Raw genomic sequence first — 17732 nt, 5'->3', positions numbered from 1 at the left:
GTTAATCATTATGCAGAATTAATGGTGCCATTTTATCATTCAAGAGGAAATTCTGTGACTGCGAAGCCAAACATAACTGTTTTATAAAGGACTCTGAAGGCATCAGTGGGTAGTGCTGAGAAGATCCACTTGTGTAGATGGTCAAAGTTGGCCTTTGGCCAACAATTAGTTTCCCAAGATGGACTTTGGCCCATGGGATACATTCTGGAATGTAGTTCTAGGTAGTATGTTGGGTCCATATTAGGGAAGCTGCTTTCTCCAGTGTTAACCTGGTCCCTTCATTTGAGCAGCCAGCCTCCATCCACACCCACCTCAACACGTTCCTAGCCATTTCAAGTAGGAAGTAGAGCTGGCTACAGAGGATGGAGGGTGAAGGCCCCACTGCCTGCCTCAAAAGCAATGCCATTCTCATACAGCACCCAGAAGCACAGTTTAGAAGGGTCTTAGTATGAATACCCCACCTCTTCTGGGCTGCCTTGTCCAAAGCCCCCAAAATCCTAAAGCTGGGATTTGTCAATATTTATCCTGGGAGTTACAACTCTCCCCCTGTGAAGAACAAACAGTCTCACAGTAAGCTTGCTGCTAAAGCTTACTGCTTCCCAGGCTTCAGAAACTAATCAATGAAAGTTCACCTCTTAGAACCCAGCTGTCAATCTCAACACCAGGAATCTCTACCCCTTTTACTTCCCCGTGCTGTACTGTTCCTGGCACCCAGTCCTGGCAGCCCCACTCACAAAGTTCCTGAGAGACATATCCCCCCCACCCCCATTACTTACATTGAACTTTTCTGTCTTGTTTTTCAAAAGCTCCCAGCGCTGGATTGAATTGCGCTTTTTACAGAATTCCTTCTGCAATGTCTCTCGAACTGGTAGCCAAGTTGTTAAGGAGTTTGAAAGTTAGCTTAAGATATTTTGTGCCTGAGGCTTAAAGCCAAATAGCACCCTCGTGACTTTTAAAGATTCTTGCCATCTACAGTTCTGTCCTACTGTTATTTCCAAGTTAATGCATTTAAATAACACAACTTTTTCTTTAAATGCAGTTTTTTTTAATTTGTTTTAATTATAATGGGACTTAAAAAAACTCCTTTCCCTAGATTTAACAGCCATTGGCTATTCATCCGCCAATAGGACTTTTATTTATGATGGGGGGTTGGGGGTATATTATTCAATCTTACATATCAATAATGTTTTTCTGGTAGCATACATTTTCGAATACATCCCCAATGGAAGATTTTTTTCAGATTGTGTTGGGGGGGTTTTACAGCACACTTTTAACAAAAAGGGAATTTCATATCTTTTTTGGCTTTCCTATTTTCTCTGGTGTTTGATGTGTCTCCCCTTTCCTTTGCTGACCACTCCCCTCACGCCAACATAACATGAGGCTCAGCTCGCATTCATTTCAGGGAGGTTTGAACAGGAGAATTCTCTGGTCTCCCAGATCCTTTTCAGACACTCTAAATTCTATTCCACATCAGCTGTCACCTGACTGCGTGCGATGGATTGGTTACATTCTTTGGATACTCCTCTACATAAAATTCCCCTTGCAAATAGAAAATTAGCACACAAAAGGAGTAGGCTGGACTTAAATCTCCCAGACAGATTAGCTTTTGGCTTTTTAAAACTTTCCTGGAGTGTTTTTTCAGAATATCATAGTGGTACTGTTCACTCTACTGCCTTTTAATTTTGCCACTTCATTTTGCTCCAGGTATAGACCAGATCTCACACTTTGAGAATCCTTGAGTCTTGAATCAAACTTAGGAGCCCATGAGATTTCCTAGGAGCCATGCAGAAATGTCTTCCTGACCTGTGTACTAACTCAGGTGCCCATCACCAATTTTTTTAGGTGTCTTAGCCTATTTATGAACAGCGTACCAATAAGTCACACAAAACCATTCTCCATAGTAAGCCCCATGCCGCCGCCCCTGCCCCCCGCATTTCAGATAATTGCCGCAGGATATGTTCTGGGACAAGAGCCAACACTTTATCATAGCTCTCTTTATTTCCAAGAATGTCCTGGCCCACAATGGCGTATTCTTCGAAGTATTCCTTCACCACGTTTAGTGATTCCCTAAAAAGAAGAGGGAGAACATCAGTGACATACCTAGGACTCCCAAACTTTTAATTCTTTACAGAAGAGGGAAATTTGCTTGTCATGCAGAGGTGAGAAAAGCTGCAGTCACTGAAATTCCCACTCTGGTATTTCATTTGCTCCTACTGGGGAATCAGAGACAAAACTGAAGCAAATGGCTGTTTTCTTAGTTGACCTATTTCAGCACTGTGGGAATGAGGAAGGCCTTTAATGCTCAATTACTGAGAGGCCTTTTCTCACCTGCAAGTCAGAAGCAGAACAACCCTCAAGGCAGCATAAACTTCAAGTTTGGGCTACTAGGAGCCAAAGAGTTCTTTCTGTGTTACAAGCTCTCCATCAATCTTTTCCCTGGAAAATCAGAGGCTGTTCTTGTTCAAAACTCAGTGGGAAACAAGTTGCTATCTCAGGCAGCTTCCCTGTGACATCTGTGGTGCCAAGTTGCATTCTCTTCTCTGTCAGATACCCACAATGCACCATAACGCTTCTCAAGCATAATTTAAAGAGCCACATGCAAACTGAGGATGCATCCCTGAGTTCATACACACACCCCTGTCTCCCATTGTCTTATTAACTGACCTGATGAATGGGTGAATGGGATCAGAGAGGATCACCTTCTTGATGGTCTGCTCGCCACCCTACAAAGCGATTAAAAAATGTACAGAAGTGAACCTAGGATTTCATGCCTGTTTTTCTGCTCAGAGCAGGAATATCCTGCCAGTAAAACCCTGATTCTCAAAGGGTGAGAGAGTGGCACTGGATCCTCTGCTCTTCTACCTTGCCTGCATTTTCCCTTCCTTTCAAGGCTCTTCTTTCTGGAGCATCCAAAGCTTAAATCAGTGCGGGAGCTGACATGGCCTAATTCCCATTGGCTCAGTAAAATAAGTAGAAACTAAGCTATCACTACAGCTAAAAGCACTGGCCTGGCAATGGTAATATATTTCATTATGTTGGCCTTGGATATCTACTGATGATATGGGCAGTGTCCAAGACACAAGATGAAAAAAAGAAAGGCAAAGTTATTAAGATGTAGCATCATTTAATACAGTGGTTCCCACACCTTTCGGGCCACTGCCCCCTTGGTTCCATAGACTCAATCCCAGCGCCCCCTACCCTATAAAAAGCATTATTCAAAATAGGGGTTTGCATGATGCATTAAAGAAGATAATAACAATAAATTTTCAAAACAGTAACAACTGATTGCACATCTATTCAAAATCAAATTAAAACTTTTAAGTTGAAATTTATTCAACAAAACTGATGAACTTGATCCAGTGGCCCCAGCTCTTCAGTCTGGGAAAAAATTATGATAGTTTCCACCAAATTTGCCAGCATGGTGCCATAGCTTGATCTATTGTAAATTAGTGAACAACAGCTGAAGGGGCCCACCTCTAGTGCTGCCCTGCCTCTTAGTGCCCCCCAGGTAATCCCACTGCACCCCAGGGGGTGGTTCTGCCCACTTTAGGAACCACTGATTTAACAGAAAGGTTCCAATTCCCAACACAGTTCAAGATCATCATCAGAGAAAGTTGTTCCAATAGCACAGCGAACACTTTCGCATCTGGTGAAACATGTATAAACACCAGCCACATTTGGCAATACAGCCCCTCAACAGAAGGAGATGCAATGAAGTTGCCTGCCAAGCAGATTTCCATGGAAAGCTTGATTAATAATGCTGCACGTAATTAGCTTTGCCTCCTGTATTTTTTCTAGGTTTGAGCATAATTCTCCCCTCCCTTCTTTTTGACAGCTAAAGGACAGCTAGATGCAAAAAGAGGCCTGAGCTCCCATACCTTTAATAGTGGAATAAAAAAATTGACCCATGCACCTACTAATTTTTTTTCTGCTGTAGGATTATTTAAAGCACAACAGCCCTGCCTATTATAGTATCTGGGTACCTTAATATAAAGTGCAGCATTCACAGCTGACCAAACAATGCTAACTGCTTGGAAATTGAATGAAACCTTTCATTTATATTTGGTTATGACAGGCTAAGCTACAAAACAAAGAGTATCCTGTTTCCTCTGCAGAGGAGAAAGAAGATGCCCACACAAATGTCTTTTTACAGTGCTTTGCACAGTAAAATGCAAGGCTACCCTTCCATGTTACAAACAGGTGGGAGGTAGGCTCAGGCCACAATAGTGCTGGTTCACTGAGTTAATGTGTAAGCCTGTACACAACCTGTGGATTTGGGCTAACACAAACAATCATTGCAAGGTCTTGTAGCTCTCCTCTACACTCCTTGACAATTTCAGCCTGCTTTTAAATTAGATGATAGTTCGATTGTTGACTATGAACCATCACAGCAGAGTGGCACCTCCGGACTGATAATGCTTGTGATTATCAGATGCTGGGGAACAGACAGCAGGTGAGGGCTGTTATCAGTGGGCCCTGCTTGTGGACTTCCCTGTGGCATCGGCCTGGCCATTGTTAGAAACAGGAAGCTGAAGCAGATGGCCCAGGGGTCTGAACCAGCATGATTATTCTTACGTTCTTAAAACGGTTCTGGCAATGGGTCTACCAGATGGGTCTACCAAATGAATGCAGCAAGATAAATTCCTGTTCCAATTCCCTATTTCCTGCTGCAATACTCAAAGATCTCTTTCACTCACAGCACTGTGCTCTGCCCAGCTTCATTCTGAATGTATGTTTGGATATGACCAATCAGTATTACAACCTGTGGAACATTAATCTCCCCTCCCCAGTCAAATTCCAGTTCCCTCCTTCCTGAAAGTACCACACCTTGACCAGGGTTAGATATTCCACTGCTGCAGAACGGAGAGTTGTAGACCATTTCCTGACAGACTCATCACACACCCAGCAATGCACACCTCTACGTCCTGAGTACACCCAGAGGCGGTGCTTGATTCCAAAGTCCTCTGCAGGTGCAAGAGGGAAACAGCACAAAGCACAAAGTGAGCATGTACTTTAGCATTTACTGTATATAGTGCTCGAGGAGTCTTCACTGCACTTCACATACATTTTCTCAATAATCCTTACAACAACCCTGTCAGGTAGGTTAGCATTACTGATCCCACATTGCAGATGGATGGGGCACAGGCTGAGAGAATAATGGCTTACCCAAAGCCACCTAGTGAGCATAAGGCTAAGGAGTGATTGGAACCAACAACCTCTTGGCTCCCAGTTCTCACTCATCACCCCTACACTACACTAGCTCTCTCACTGAAATTATTAACAATAATATGCATATGAATACCAATATCAACAACTAATAAATACTAAAATTCATATTGAATTATAACAACATAATATAAACAAATATTTTACCATGTCCTATTAACTGATAAAAAACAGACTGGGGGACAGAGGGAAGGAAACCATGCAACTGTTTACAGATTTGCAGATAAGAGACAACAATCTGCAGGTATCTATTCATTTTTATCGCACCTTTCTCCCAAGGAGCTCAGGACTACATACATGGCTCCTCACCCTTTTCATCCCTACAACAGCCTTGTCAGATAGGTCAGGCTGAGTGTGTGTGATTGACCCAAGGACATCCAGCAACCTTTATAACAAAGGAAGATTTTAACTCAGGTCTCCCAGTTCGTACTATAACATTCTAACCACTACTCTACTCTGGTTTGCAGAAAGAGGTTTAGGCCCAGTAGCCTGATGATAATACCAAAGCAGAAAGAGCTACAAAAGGGAAGGCCACATAACAGGGGGGAAGGTTATAAAAGTAGGCTGTACACACATCTACCCCAGATTAAGGGGCAGGTTAGGTGCCCTCCAAGAAAGCCATTCCAGTCCTGCGGTCCAGCAACTATGCAAAATAAGCCTTATACTTCCTTTTCCAAACACAGCTGCAATTTTTCAGGACTACAAAAAGCAGCATCAACATATGCAAAAAAAAGCTGTCTACCTATTCAGACCAGGGACCCGCTGTTAATTTTTTACCGTATATGTCTTCTTTTATGCCCCTTTTCTTTACACAACTTCCCTGTAAAGCATCACAACACATGGATGGCACTGAATAAGTAAATACAATAATGAAAACACCCCCACACCACATGGAGAAAAAAATGGTTTAATGGTTATGTATTGGACCAAGAAGAGCAGGGATCTCTTCCCCACTTGACTGGGAAGCTCTCTTAGTGACCCTGGACCCATCGCCCTGCCTCACCTACCTCACAAGGTTGTTGGGAGGATTAAAAAGAAGAGGGAGAGCGATTTATGCTGCTCTGAGCTCCTTGGAGAAAAGGTGGGCTGGAAATGTAGACAAGATTCTGGAAGACACTCAAGTTCTGGTGCATTCCCAAGGGAAAGTCTGCTGAAGCAAACAGTCCAACGGCGGCCGCTGTGTGCCCTAAGTCACTTACCCACTAGGGCCCGGTCTATAATGCGAATGGCTACAGTCATGAGAGTCCAGCATTTGGAGCAGATCTCGGCAGAGCTGGAGAGAGCAAGAGAGAAAACAGTTAAGTCCCACTCCATTTACTTATCATAAAGCACTGCTACCCTACTTGCCCCATCATTCAAGGCAGCTTGCAGGAACTGCTAAGTCACCATGACATGGCACAGCCCTTAAAAAAAAAATATAGCAAGGCAAGCAGAGAAGAAAACAGAAGCAGCACTAAATTACAGATGGGAGTAAAAACACAAACTTCTTTCCCCTTTCAACTATCTGATACTGTTGAGACAGGGTAGACTTTACTTATTTGATGACCAGCAAACCTTAACGTGGTGAGGGGTTTTGTGTGTGTCAGTGAAGCTGGGAGCAATGCCATAAGGGGTCAAGAGACTATCAAGAGGCTAAACTCCTAGCAGAGTCATTCAAGACGGGTCACAGCTGAGAGATCAGACAAAGATGCATCCACCCCCTTAAGGGATCAATGGCCACATCCACAGAAGGGAACAGGCAGTTCCAATGGTGATGGGGGCAGAGGAATCCTTGAAGGTTAGCTACTGGGCAGCAGCAGTAGTGGAAGGTGACACTGATGGAGGATCTTTCGTACACAATGGCAATGCCACTACAGCTAACCCCGTATATACTCGCGTATAAGCCGAGTTTTTCAGCCCAAAAAAAGGGCTGAAAAAAGCCAACTCGGCTTATACGCGGGTCAATACGGTAGGGGAGAGGGGAGGGGAGAGGGGAGAGGGGAGGGGGGAGGGGAGAGGGGAGAGGGGAGAGGGGAGAGGGGAGAGGGGAGAGGGGAGAGGGGAGAGGGGAGAGGGGAGAGGGGAGAGGGGAGAGGGGAGAGGGGAGAGGGGAGGAGGGAAAACTTACCACTGCCGTCATCCTTCGCGCTGGCCCGCTCGCCTTCCCGCAGCCTGGGAGCGGCCAGCGGGGCCTGCCTGGGAGCAGGCAGGCCTCGCGGCTGCCCCCCCAGCCCCCCCCCCCGCTGGCCCGCGCCCCTTCCCGCGGCCTGGGAGCGGCCAGCGGGGCCTGCCTGGGAGCAGGCAGGCCTCGCCGCCCCCCCGCCCCGCGCCCCTTCCCTCAGTCTGGGAGCGGCCAGCGGGGCCTGCCTGGGAGCAGGCAGGCCTCGCCGCCGCCCCCGCCGCCCCACGCCCCTTCCTGCGACCTGGGAGCGGCCAGCGGGGCCTGCCTGGGAGCAAACAGGCCTTGCCGCCCCCCGCCCCCCCCCCATCGGCCCGCGCCCCTTCCCGCGGCCTGGGAGCGGCCAGCGGGGCCTGCCTGGGAGCAGGCAGGCCTCGCCGGCACCCCCGCCGCCCCCCCCCCCGGCCCACACCCCTTCCCGCGGCCTGGGAGCGGCCAGCGGGGCCTGCCTGGGAGTAGGCATGCCTCGCCGCCGCCCCCGCCGCCCCCCCCACCGCCGGCCCGCTCGCCTTCCCGCGGCCGGGGAGCAGCCAGCAGGGCCTGTCTGGGAGGCTGCCGGGCCCGTGCCGCTTTCCGCCGCCTGGAGCTGCCTGGGGGCGGCCTCCTGCGGCTGCAGGAAAGCCGCCCCCACCGGGCCTGCGCCGCTTTTCGCCGCCAGGAGCTGGTCAGGTAAGCCTGCGGGGGGGGGGAGGAGTTATAAGCCGACCCTCGGCTTATACGCGGGTGCCTAATTTTTCCCCATTTTTGGGGAGAAATTAGGCACCTCGGCTTATACGCGGGTCGGCTTATACACGGGTTTATACGGTAGTACTGCGCAGAAGAAGGCACTGGTAAACCACTTCTGACCAACCCTTACCTTGAAAACCCTATGATGAGACAATCCAAAATGAAAAAAAATATATAGTGCTGGAAGATGGGACCCCCAGGTCAGATAGCACTCAATCAGCTACTGGGGAAGAGCAGAGGACAAGTACGAGTAGCGCTGTTCTTAATGATGCGATTGGACTAAAGCCGAAACGATGTTCAGTGGTTGACATGAATGGATGCAAAAGGAAAGTCCAAAGCTGTTCGATGCATATAATAGGAACATGGAATGTGAGAAGCATGAATCAAGGTAAGCTTGAAATTGTAAAACAAGAAATTGAACGTTTAAACATCTCAATCCTGGGAGGAAGTGAACTAAAGTGGACTGGATTAGGACATTTTCATCAGAAAATTACAAAATGTTTTACTCAGGGAATGACAGAAACAGAAAAAACGGAATTGCTTTAATAGTGAGGGAAGATGTAACAAAGGCAGTCAGGAGCTATAATGCAAAGTCTGACCAAATAATATCAATCAGACTTCATGGAAAGCCTACCAACATAGCCATCATTCAAGTTTATGCTCCAACTACAGATGCTAATGGGGAAGAAACTGAATTTTTTTATGCAAGTGTTCAGGAAGAAATTGATCACACACCTAAAAGATGTGCTGATAATCATAGGTGACTAGAATGCAAAAGTAGGAAACAAAGCAGAATCAAATACTGTTGGCCGATTTGGGCTAGGAGCACGGAATGAAGCAGGATAACTACTCATAGAATTCTGTGAAAACAACAATTTGTTCATTTCAAACACATGTTTCAGGCAAGCAAATACATGACTATATACCGTATATACTCGCGTATAAGCCGAGTTTTTCAGCCCAAAAAATGGGCTGAAAAAGCCGGCCTCGGCCTATAACCGGGTCAATACGGGGGGAGGGAGGGAGGAGGGAGGAGGGAGGGGGGAAACTTACCACTGTCGCCGCCGCTGCCGGGCCCGTGCCGCTTCCTGCCGCCGGGAGCGGCCTGGGGCAGCCTCCTGCAGCCGCAGGAAGGCTGCCCCGGCCCCCCCGGCCATTTTTCCCGGGCGGGAGGGGCCTTGGGCAGCCATCCTGCAGCTGCAGGAGGCTGCCCAAGGCCCCCCCCGCCCCCGCCGCCATTTTTCCCGGGCGGGAGGGGCCTTGGGCAGCCTCCTGCAGCCGCAGGAAGGCTGCCCAAGGCCCCCCCCGTCCCCCGGCGCCATTTTTTCCGGGCGGGAGGGGCCTTGGGCAGCCTCCTGCAGCAGCAGGAAGGCTGCTCCGGGTCCCCCTGGGCCTCGCCGCCGCTTCCTCCCGCCGGGAGCGGCCTGGGGCAGCCTCCTGCAGCCGCAGGAAGGCTGCTCAGGCCCCCCCGGGCCGCGCCGCCGCCGGACCCTCGCCGCTGGAGAGCCCTGTCAGGTAAGCCTGCGGGGGGGGGGGAGGGGGTATAAGCCGACCTCGGCTTATACGCAGGTGCCTAATTTTTCCCCATTTTTGGGGAGAAATTAGGCACCTCGGCTTATACGCGGGTCGGCTTATACATGGGTATATACGGTATATGGACATCACCAGATGGCCAGTATAGAAATCAAATAGATTATGTAATTAGAAGCAGAAGATGGAGAAGCTCTATTCGCTCTGCTAAAACAAGACCAGGAGCTGACTGCGGTACAGTTCATGAATTGTTAATATCGATAATCAAGATAAAGCTGAAGAAAAGCACCAGAACATTCATAGTGCCAAAGTACTATCTAAGCAACATTCCTAAAGAGTTTAAAGACCATATAAAGAACAGATTTGCATTACTAAGTTCAGGTGAATGTAAAGCAGAAGAACTATGGGTGGAAACTAGAGATATTATCAAGGAAGAATGTGCAAAGACTATTCCTGTATCCAAAACAAATGAAAAGCCTCGATGGATGACTGAGGAAACTCTTAAAATTGCCAAAGATAGACGAGAAGCAAAAGTGACAGAAACAGAATCAAAAGTCTAAGTGCAGTATTCCAGCAACTCGCACGAAGTGACAAAGTGAACTATTATAATAACCAGTGTAAAGAAATAGACGAGAACAACAAAAAAGGAAGAACAAGAGATCTGTTCCATGAGATCCAAGAAATCAAAGCCAAATTTAAAGCAAGGTTAGGCATGCTGAATGATCAACATGGAAATAAAGAAAAGGTGGGAACAATACACTGAAGAACTATACAGAAGAGATGAAAGGATGACAGATTCCTTCCAAGAAGAATCTTTTGAAGAAGAACCTACAGTTTTAGAAAGTGAAGTGAAAGCTGCACTGAGAGCAACTGGGAGAAACAAATCATCAGGTGCAGATGGGATATCAATAAAGCCATTCCAAGCCACAGAAATGGAGTCTGTCAACATCTTGACAAGAATACGCCAACAAATATGGAAAACAAAACAACGGCCCACAGAGTGGAAACTATCAATTTACATTCCAATTCCCAAAAAGGAGTCATCAAAGATTGCAGTGACTATCAGACCATCGCATTAATTGCTCACGCAAGTAAAGTGATGCTCAAAACCTTACAACAAAGACTGTTACCATATATAGAATGAGAAATGCCTGATGTTCAAGCTGGATACAGATAAGGAAGAGTCACTAGAGATCATATTGTAAATTTACGTTGGTTACTGGAGCATACGAGAGAATTTCAGAAGGAAATCAGCTTGTGTTTCATAGATTACAGCAAAGTTTTTGACTGTGTGGACCACAAAAAGCTATGGCTGGTTTTAAAAGAAATGGGTATGCTACAACATCTGATCATTGTGATGTGCAACCTGTACTGAGGACAAGAGGCCACGGTTAGGACAGAGTCTGTAGAAACAGAATGGTTTCCAATTGGCAAAGGTGTCAGACAAGGATGTATTTTATCTCCCTATCTCTTCAATCTGTATGCAGAATATATCATTAGGAAAGCTGAATTAGGTTTATATGAAGGTGGAGTGAAAATTGGTGGGGGGGACATTAACAATTTGAGATATGCCAATGATACTACATTAGTGGCAGAAAATAGTGAAGACTTGAAACGACTACTGCTGAAAGTTAAAAGAGAAAGTGCCAAAGCAGGACTACAGCTGAACATCAAGAAGACAAAAGTAATGACTACGGGAGGATTACTCAACTTTAAGGGTGACAATGAGGAAACTGAAATTGTTCAAGACTTTCTATTCCTTGGCTCCATCATCAACCAAAAGGGAGAGTTTAGCCAAGAAATCAGAAGAAGACTGAGACTGGGAAGGGCAGCCATGAAGGAGCTAGAAAAGATTCTTAAGTGCAAGGATGTGTCACTGGCAATGAAGATCAAGTTAATTCATGCCATAATATTCCCTATTACTATGTATGGGTGTGAAAGCTGGACAATGAAGAAAGCTGATAGGAAGAAAGAAGATTCCTTTGAAATATAGTATTGGAGGAGAGTGTTAAGGATACCGTGGACTGCCAAAAAATCAGTGGGTTATAGATCAAATTACCGTATATACTCATGTATAAGCCGACCCGCGTATAAGCCGAGGTGCCTAATTTTACCCCAAAAATGGGGAAAAATTAGGCACCCGTGTATAAGCCGAGGGTTGGCTTACACAATGCCCCTGCCCCAGGTCGCCCTCCCGCCCGGCCTCCCGGGCCCTCCAGACCCACCCCGACCCCAGTGCCACCCCCTCCCGGGCCCTCCACACCCACCCTGACCCCAGCTCCACCCTAGGGGGGAGGGAGAAGAGCCCCTGAACCCCTTACTCACCGGGAGGACGAGGCCTGCTGATCAGCTGGAGGTGGCGGCAGGGAAGGCACGCAAGCCGGAGGCAGCAGCGAGGCCCTGCCTGAGCGCAGGCAGGCCCTGCAGGCCTCAAAAAAGGCGCCGGGGGGGCTGGGGGGGGGTGGGGCCTGCCTGCACTCAGGCAGGCCCTGCAGGCCTCTCCCAGGCCACAGAGAAGGCGGGGGGGGCAGCGGGGCCTGCCTGCACTCAGGCAGGCCCTGCAGGCCTCTCCCAGGCCGCAGAGAAGGCGTGCGGGATGGCGGCGGCAGTGGCGGTAAGTTCCCCCTCCCTCTACCCCTCCTCCCCCCTCCCCTCGCCTACCGTATTGACCCGCGTATAAGCCGAGTTGGCTTTTTTCAGCCCTTTTTTTGGGCTGAAAAACTCGGCTTATACGCGAGTATATACGGTAAGCCTCAACTGACCCTAGAAACTAAAATGACTAAACTGAGGCTATTGTACTTTGGTCACATTATGAGAAGACAAGAGTCACTGGAAAAGACAATCATGCTAGGAAAAGTTGAAGGCAGCAGGAAAAGAGAAAGACCCAACAAGGGATGGATTGACAATATAAAGGAAGCTACAGCCCTCAATTTGCAAGACCTGAGCAAGGCTGTTGATGATAGGATGTTTTGGAGGACATTGCTTCATAGGGTCACCATGAGTTGGAAGCAACTCGACAGCACTTAACACAACTTAAGGAGGGGCATGACCTTCAGCAGAGAGGCTGTTTCACAGCCCCATGACTTTGTCCCCGCTGTAAGCTTAGCCTCTTTAGAAGACAGACTAAGGCCCTCCCCAAAAATCTCAGCTGGTGGGGGAACGAGATGGTCTGATGCAGATAAAGAGTGGCATGGTGGCTTTTCAAAACAGCATCAAATCAGGTGATGGTCTGTAGTGCTGTGCAGCAACCTACCACATGGGATATTACCACACCACTCCAAAATATTCCTGCCATCATTTCTGGTACTCTGGAACCATGTAACATGGCTGGGACTGACCCACAAGGGACATAGGTTTAAATATACACTGTCTCTAGCATACTATATTTTGGTCATAGGAAGCCGTCTGAGATAGATCACAAATCCATATTGTGTGAGACAGACCAGAACAAAGGGAAATGGAAGACAGAGGAATACAAAGTCCTTCATTTAAATTATTTGGCTGAAGGCTTGGAATGGAAAAAAAGTAGTATTCTTTCATTCCATGCAGTTAGCTAACTTATATAATTCAGTCTGCAATACTATGCACACGGGTTTGGCAGCAAGTCCTTCTGATCCCAGTCAGACTTCCTTCCAAGTACACCTGCCTAGAATTGGGCTGCACATAGTCACAAAAATCAACAACTATAAGCAATACATAAGATAATGAAAGATAGGTCCACCAATCGCTATCAGTTAGGGTATTATGGCATTCTGGAACTAAAAACAGTGAATTAAAAATTACTTATTTATTTTTATGATTTGTAGCCTGCCCTCCCTTGCCAAAGCCAGGCTCAGGACCGGTGACATCATTTAAAATACATCAACAATATTAAAACAATAAAATTAACAATACATTCTAAATTTAAAACAGCAAAATCTCAAATTAAAATAAACCCAAGGAATCCCAAGATGGCATCTAAATTCCAATCATATTGGCCGAGATAGGTGGCAGGCTACCCCCTCAGTTGATTTTATAGCCTGGAAAGGAGGGGGGGTAGGGAGGTCAGCAGATCTGATACTCATGGCTGCCCTCAACTATAGGCCTGGCAGAAAACCTCTGCCATACAGGCCCCGCAGAACTCTTTAAGGTCCCACAGGGCCCCGATGTCACCAGGCAGAGCATTCCACCAGGCCGGAGCCAGGGACAAAAAGGCCCTGGCTCTCATCGAGGACAGCCACACACTCTTAGGGCCAGGGACCACCAGTAAATTATTATCAGATGATCGTAAAGATCTTTGGAGGGTATACCAGGAGAGGCAGTCCTGAAGATACGAAGGTCCCAGGCTGTGTACTTGTAAGCTGCCTTCCCATATAGCTGAATAGCAGCCTTGAAGGTTTACCAATTAAATAAACAATAGCTTGGAAGGAAATGGAGTATTCCAAGATGACTGCTTTTACAAGTTGCCAGCCAAAACGGGAAGCCTTTTGCCATCTTGTTCCCCTGGGGAACAGAGCACTTGGCTTACACATTCTTCCAACCTGCAAGAAAATAGGCTCTCTGAATAGCAAAGAATCCTTTAAACCCCTATCTGGCATACTATTAGGTATCAGAAACTACTCACGTACAACAATACAGCACAGAAATAAATAATTAAAATCAAACACAAGTTGCTGGTCCTCAAGTGCTGCAAGATACCAAAATATAATGCCTTGTGAAGCTCAGAAAGTGGAGCTGAGAAGGAATGCTCAATATTCTATACGCCTCCCTTTTCAGCTATAAGGACTTCGATATCCTACCAATGCAAGCTGCCTACCTCCACATCACTAATCCAGAAAAGAAATAAAAATACCTGCAGCATTGCCTGACATCATCGTAATCTGTCATGTCTATGTCAAACACAAGTTCCTTTTCCTGAGCCTGGAAGGCTCCCATGTGTACTGTGTTGTGCTGGATAGGCTGCAGAGATTAAAATCAGAAAGAATATCACTTAATACATTACAATCATTTACATTTCTGTTTTGTTGTTTCACAACAGTAACAAGAAGACTATTATTTTATTTCACTGTATTTGAGGTAGAACTGGTCTAAGTATTTTTTAAAAAGTAATTCAAATGGGCAACCCTTCATGAAGGAGTTTTTGACAAGTTTGGGAAGCTTGTCATTTTGGTCTGGAGAACCAATGAAAATATCTCTGCACAATATCTCCCCAGTAAGCCAGTGGTTCAGAAAACAATTGTCAGACTCTATTCTTCCTAGCTGTAAAATGGGAATAGTTTGCATGACGAATAACCAGTGTTGCAAGAAGGTACCTGCTAATGGAAGTACTACTGTCTATATATCATATATCTAATTCTGAACAGGGCCATAGAGTTTGGATTAATAGATCTGCAATACGAAACAAGGGAGAGACGAGGAAATTTCTCTACAAACCTGGAGGAGGTCCCAGGTTTGTAGAAAAATCTGAAATCTTAAAAAATATATGCATTGGAAGATTAAATCATTCCAAAATAATAGAAACTGCCTGTAGCTTTAAGAAAAGAATGCCCACTTAGCTCTCAGTCACCATATTGGAGGTTGCCTGGCAACCACAACAAGATGGTTGAGCCTTCCAAAGGCTTGGTTTCTGTGCAGCAAAGCCATGGGGGGAGGGGAATGGGGGGGACTTGGGAGGCTAAAACTGTCCTGGAAAGTGTCAGACCCCTTTCACCCGTCATGTCCCCTAATGGGGGAGACCTTTCCAGGGAAATGTCTAGCAGCAACCACTGAAGACTCACTACCCACACCCCTGGGCCTAGCCTGGTGACCACCACACAACTAGGTTCAGCTTTGCTGGGGGAGAAGTTGCCGGTGGGAGGAAAGGAAAGAAAGCTGAACACAGGGGGCAGATAAAGGTAGGTTGGCTGGCAGGTGGGAAGGAGAGAAAGAAGCTGGAAAAGGGGGTTGAGAAGGCTGCCAGGGAAGGGTAAGAGGAAATAGTAGGGGAGGGGGATACAGGGCAAAGCAAGATTCCCCTGCAAGACCTTACAAGTCCCATGCTTGTTATTATATAAAGTGCCATGTGAAATCCATATGGCTCTGTTTTTAAAATGATGTTCATTTCGCTTAAAGAAGGGGGACCGAGCATATAAATTTCAAGGATTTTTTCTATCTCATAAGTTCTATTGCTCTAAAGCACTCCATACCCTGTGTGAATATACAGCCCCAATGTCAATTTTGTAAGGACATATTTTCTGGATCTCTTTCTCCAGCTCCTGTGGGGTGCTGAAAGACTGGTACCGGACATAAATATCATCATGCAGTGTGAATGAGAACTCCCGCCGCTGAAAGTAATTCTTTGGTACTGCAAAAAGAAAGCAAAAGATCACATTCTAGCTATATTGTGCATTATAGAGACTCAGAGATAGAACTGCGACTCAGGAAGTCCCAAGTTTGAGGTTTACCTCTGCCATGAACTCACAAGCAGAGAGAGGCAAACCTTTTGGCCTAAGTGTCATCAGGCACAAGGGTCTCATTGAATACATGCCTGTGATCTCTGTATCCTATACATACATAGAAAATATGGCCCCGCTCCGCCACGAGCAGGAGGTTTTTTTTGGGGGGGGGGCAGAGCCTGAGAAGGACAGGGTTGGGGAGGGACTTCAATGCCATAGAGTCCAATTGCCAAAACAGCCATTTCCTCCAGGTGAACCGATCTCGATCAGCTGGAGATCAGTTTGTAAAAGCAGGAGATCTCCAGCTAGTACCTGGAGGTTGGCAACCCAAACATAAATAGAGTTGCTTTATCTGGAACGATGCTTTTCTTGTGGGGTGGGCATTCAAATATGATGTTACAAACTTGGGGGGGGGGTCGCTGGGGTATTAAGAACCACTGAGCCATACCGGTGGGTCACGCCCGCTGCCCCAAAAGGCCTTCCCCCCTAATTCTTCAATACTGAGTAACGGAAGCAACTCTGCCTATGTTCAAAGATGCTGTCCATACGGGAAACTGTTCCTGAAAATTAAAATTAAGCCCTGCAAAGTCCCTTTCCCCAGCACGTTACTACTGCGTTGCCTTTTTGGTTTCCCTCTGCTTTCCTCCCCGCGCACGGGGACCCCAAATATGCCAGCCCCACATCTCACCGTCACCGTAGCGCAGCCACCGCCCGTAAGGGCCAAAGGGGAAGAGGCGTCGATAATAGAGTGGCAGCAGGTCGGGCAAAGAACCAGGTTCAAATTCTGCCATGTCGGCGGGGGGGGGGGAAGCAAAAGAAAGAAAGCGCGGGAGAAACGCGTTTCCACTTGCTCGCCGGGAGCCAATTAAGGACTAAAACTCAGGAATTGTGGGAATTGTAGTTCTGATGAGGCAGCTGCATTAGTTTCAATGCATCCTCTGACGCCCTCTAGTGGTAGGTTTTTACTTTTACAGCTGAAAAGAACCCCCAGCGCTTGCTTGTACAAGGGGGGTGGGGGGGCTCAGTTACAATGGCAGCTGGAGCACAGTCCTGTCCTACGTTCCTGTCGTATCATATCACACTTTCCATGATTCTTTGGGGCTTTGTTCCTGTTTGCTAGTATGTATTTATGTGTTTCTTGAGGAGTTATAGCTTCAGATCAGTGGTGCAGCCATAGGCACCTGCATGGCTCCATAGTATGCCAACATTTTCATGGTGGATCTAGAACAGTGTTTTCTGAACTCCTACCCCTTGGCACCTCTTCTTTACTTGAGATGCACTGATGACGTTGTCTTTGTCTGGACTCATGGCAGAGAAGTCCTCAAAAGATTTCACCAGGCTTTCAACAACTTCCACCCCACCATCAATCTTAAAAATGAATTACTCTGAACAAGAAATAAACTTCCTGAACACCACAGTATGGATACACAAGGGATGCACAAGCACCACATTATACTGGAAACCAACAGATCAGCAAACATATCTACATGCCTCCAGGTACCACCCCAACCATATCAAACAGTCCATTGTCTATAGCCAAGCCCTACGCTATAATCACATCTGCTTCAACCCCTCAGACAGAGATACTCACTTGAAGGAGCTACAGCGAGCATTTTTGCCACTACAATATCCTGCTTATATGGTAAAAAAGATTATAGGAAAAACCAGAATGATTCCCA

The 17732-nt window shown here is 46.8% G+C and overlaps 1 protein-coding gene across 1 annotated transcript in view; it reads right to left on the bottom strand.

Annotated features, from left to right (window-relative positions):
* PRIM1 (DNA primase subunit 1) overlaps positions 1-16844 on the bottom strand; it is a 32026-nt gene extending 15182 nt beyond the window's left edge. The window contains exons 1-8 of the mRNA XM_056860539.1: positions 16742-16844; positions 15805-15962; positions 14472-14578; positions 6426-6499; positions 4828-4964; positions 2665-2723; positions 1958-2067; positions 777-868 (exon numbers count right to left, since the gene is read on the bottom strand). Coding sequence (XP_056716517.1) covers positions 777-868; positions 1958-2067; positions 2665-2723; positions 4828-4964; positions 6426-6499; positions 14472-14578; positions 15805-15962; positions 16742-16844 — 840 coding nt within the window. The remainder of the gene's footprint in view (positions 1-776; positions 869-1957; positions 2068-2664; positions 2724-4827; positions 4965-6425; positions 6500-14471; positions 14579-15804; positions 15963-16741) is intronic.
* Between the last annotated feature and the right edge of the window lie 888 nt (positions 16845-17732).

The sequence above is a fragment of the Euleptes europaea genome, chromosome 1, assembly GCF_029931775.1.
Source record: "Euleptes europaea isolate rEulEur1 chromosome 1, rEulEur1.hap1, whole genome shotgun sequence".
Taxonomy (NCBI): domain Eukaryota; kingdom Metazoa; phylum Chordata; class Lepidosauria; order Squamata; family Sphaerodactylidae; genus Euleptes; species Euleptes europaea.
This window is presented reverse-complemented; position numbering and strand designations above follow the sequence as displayed.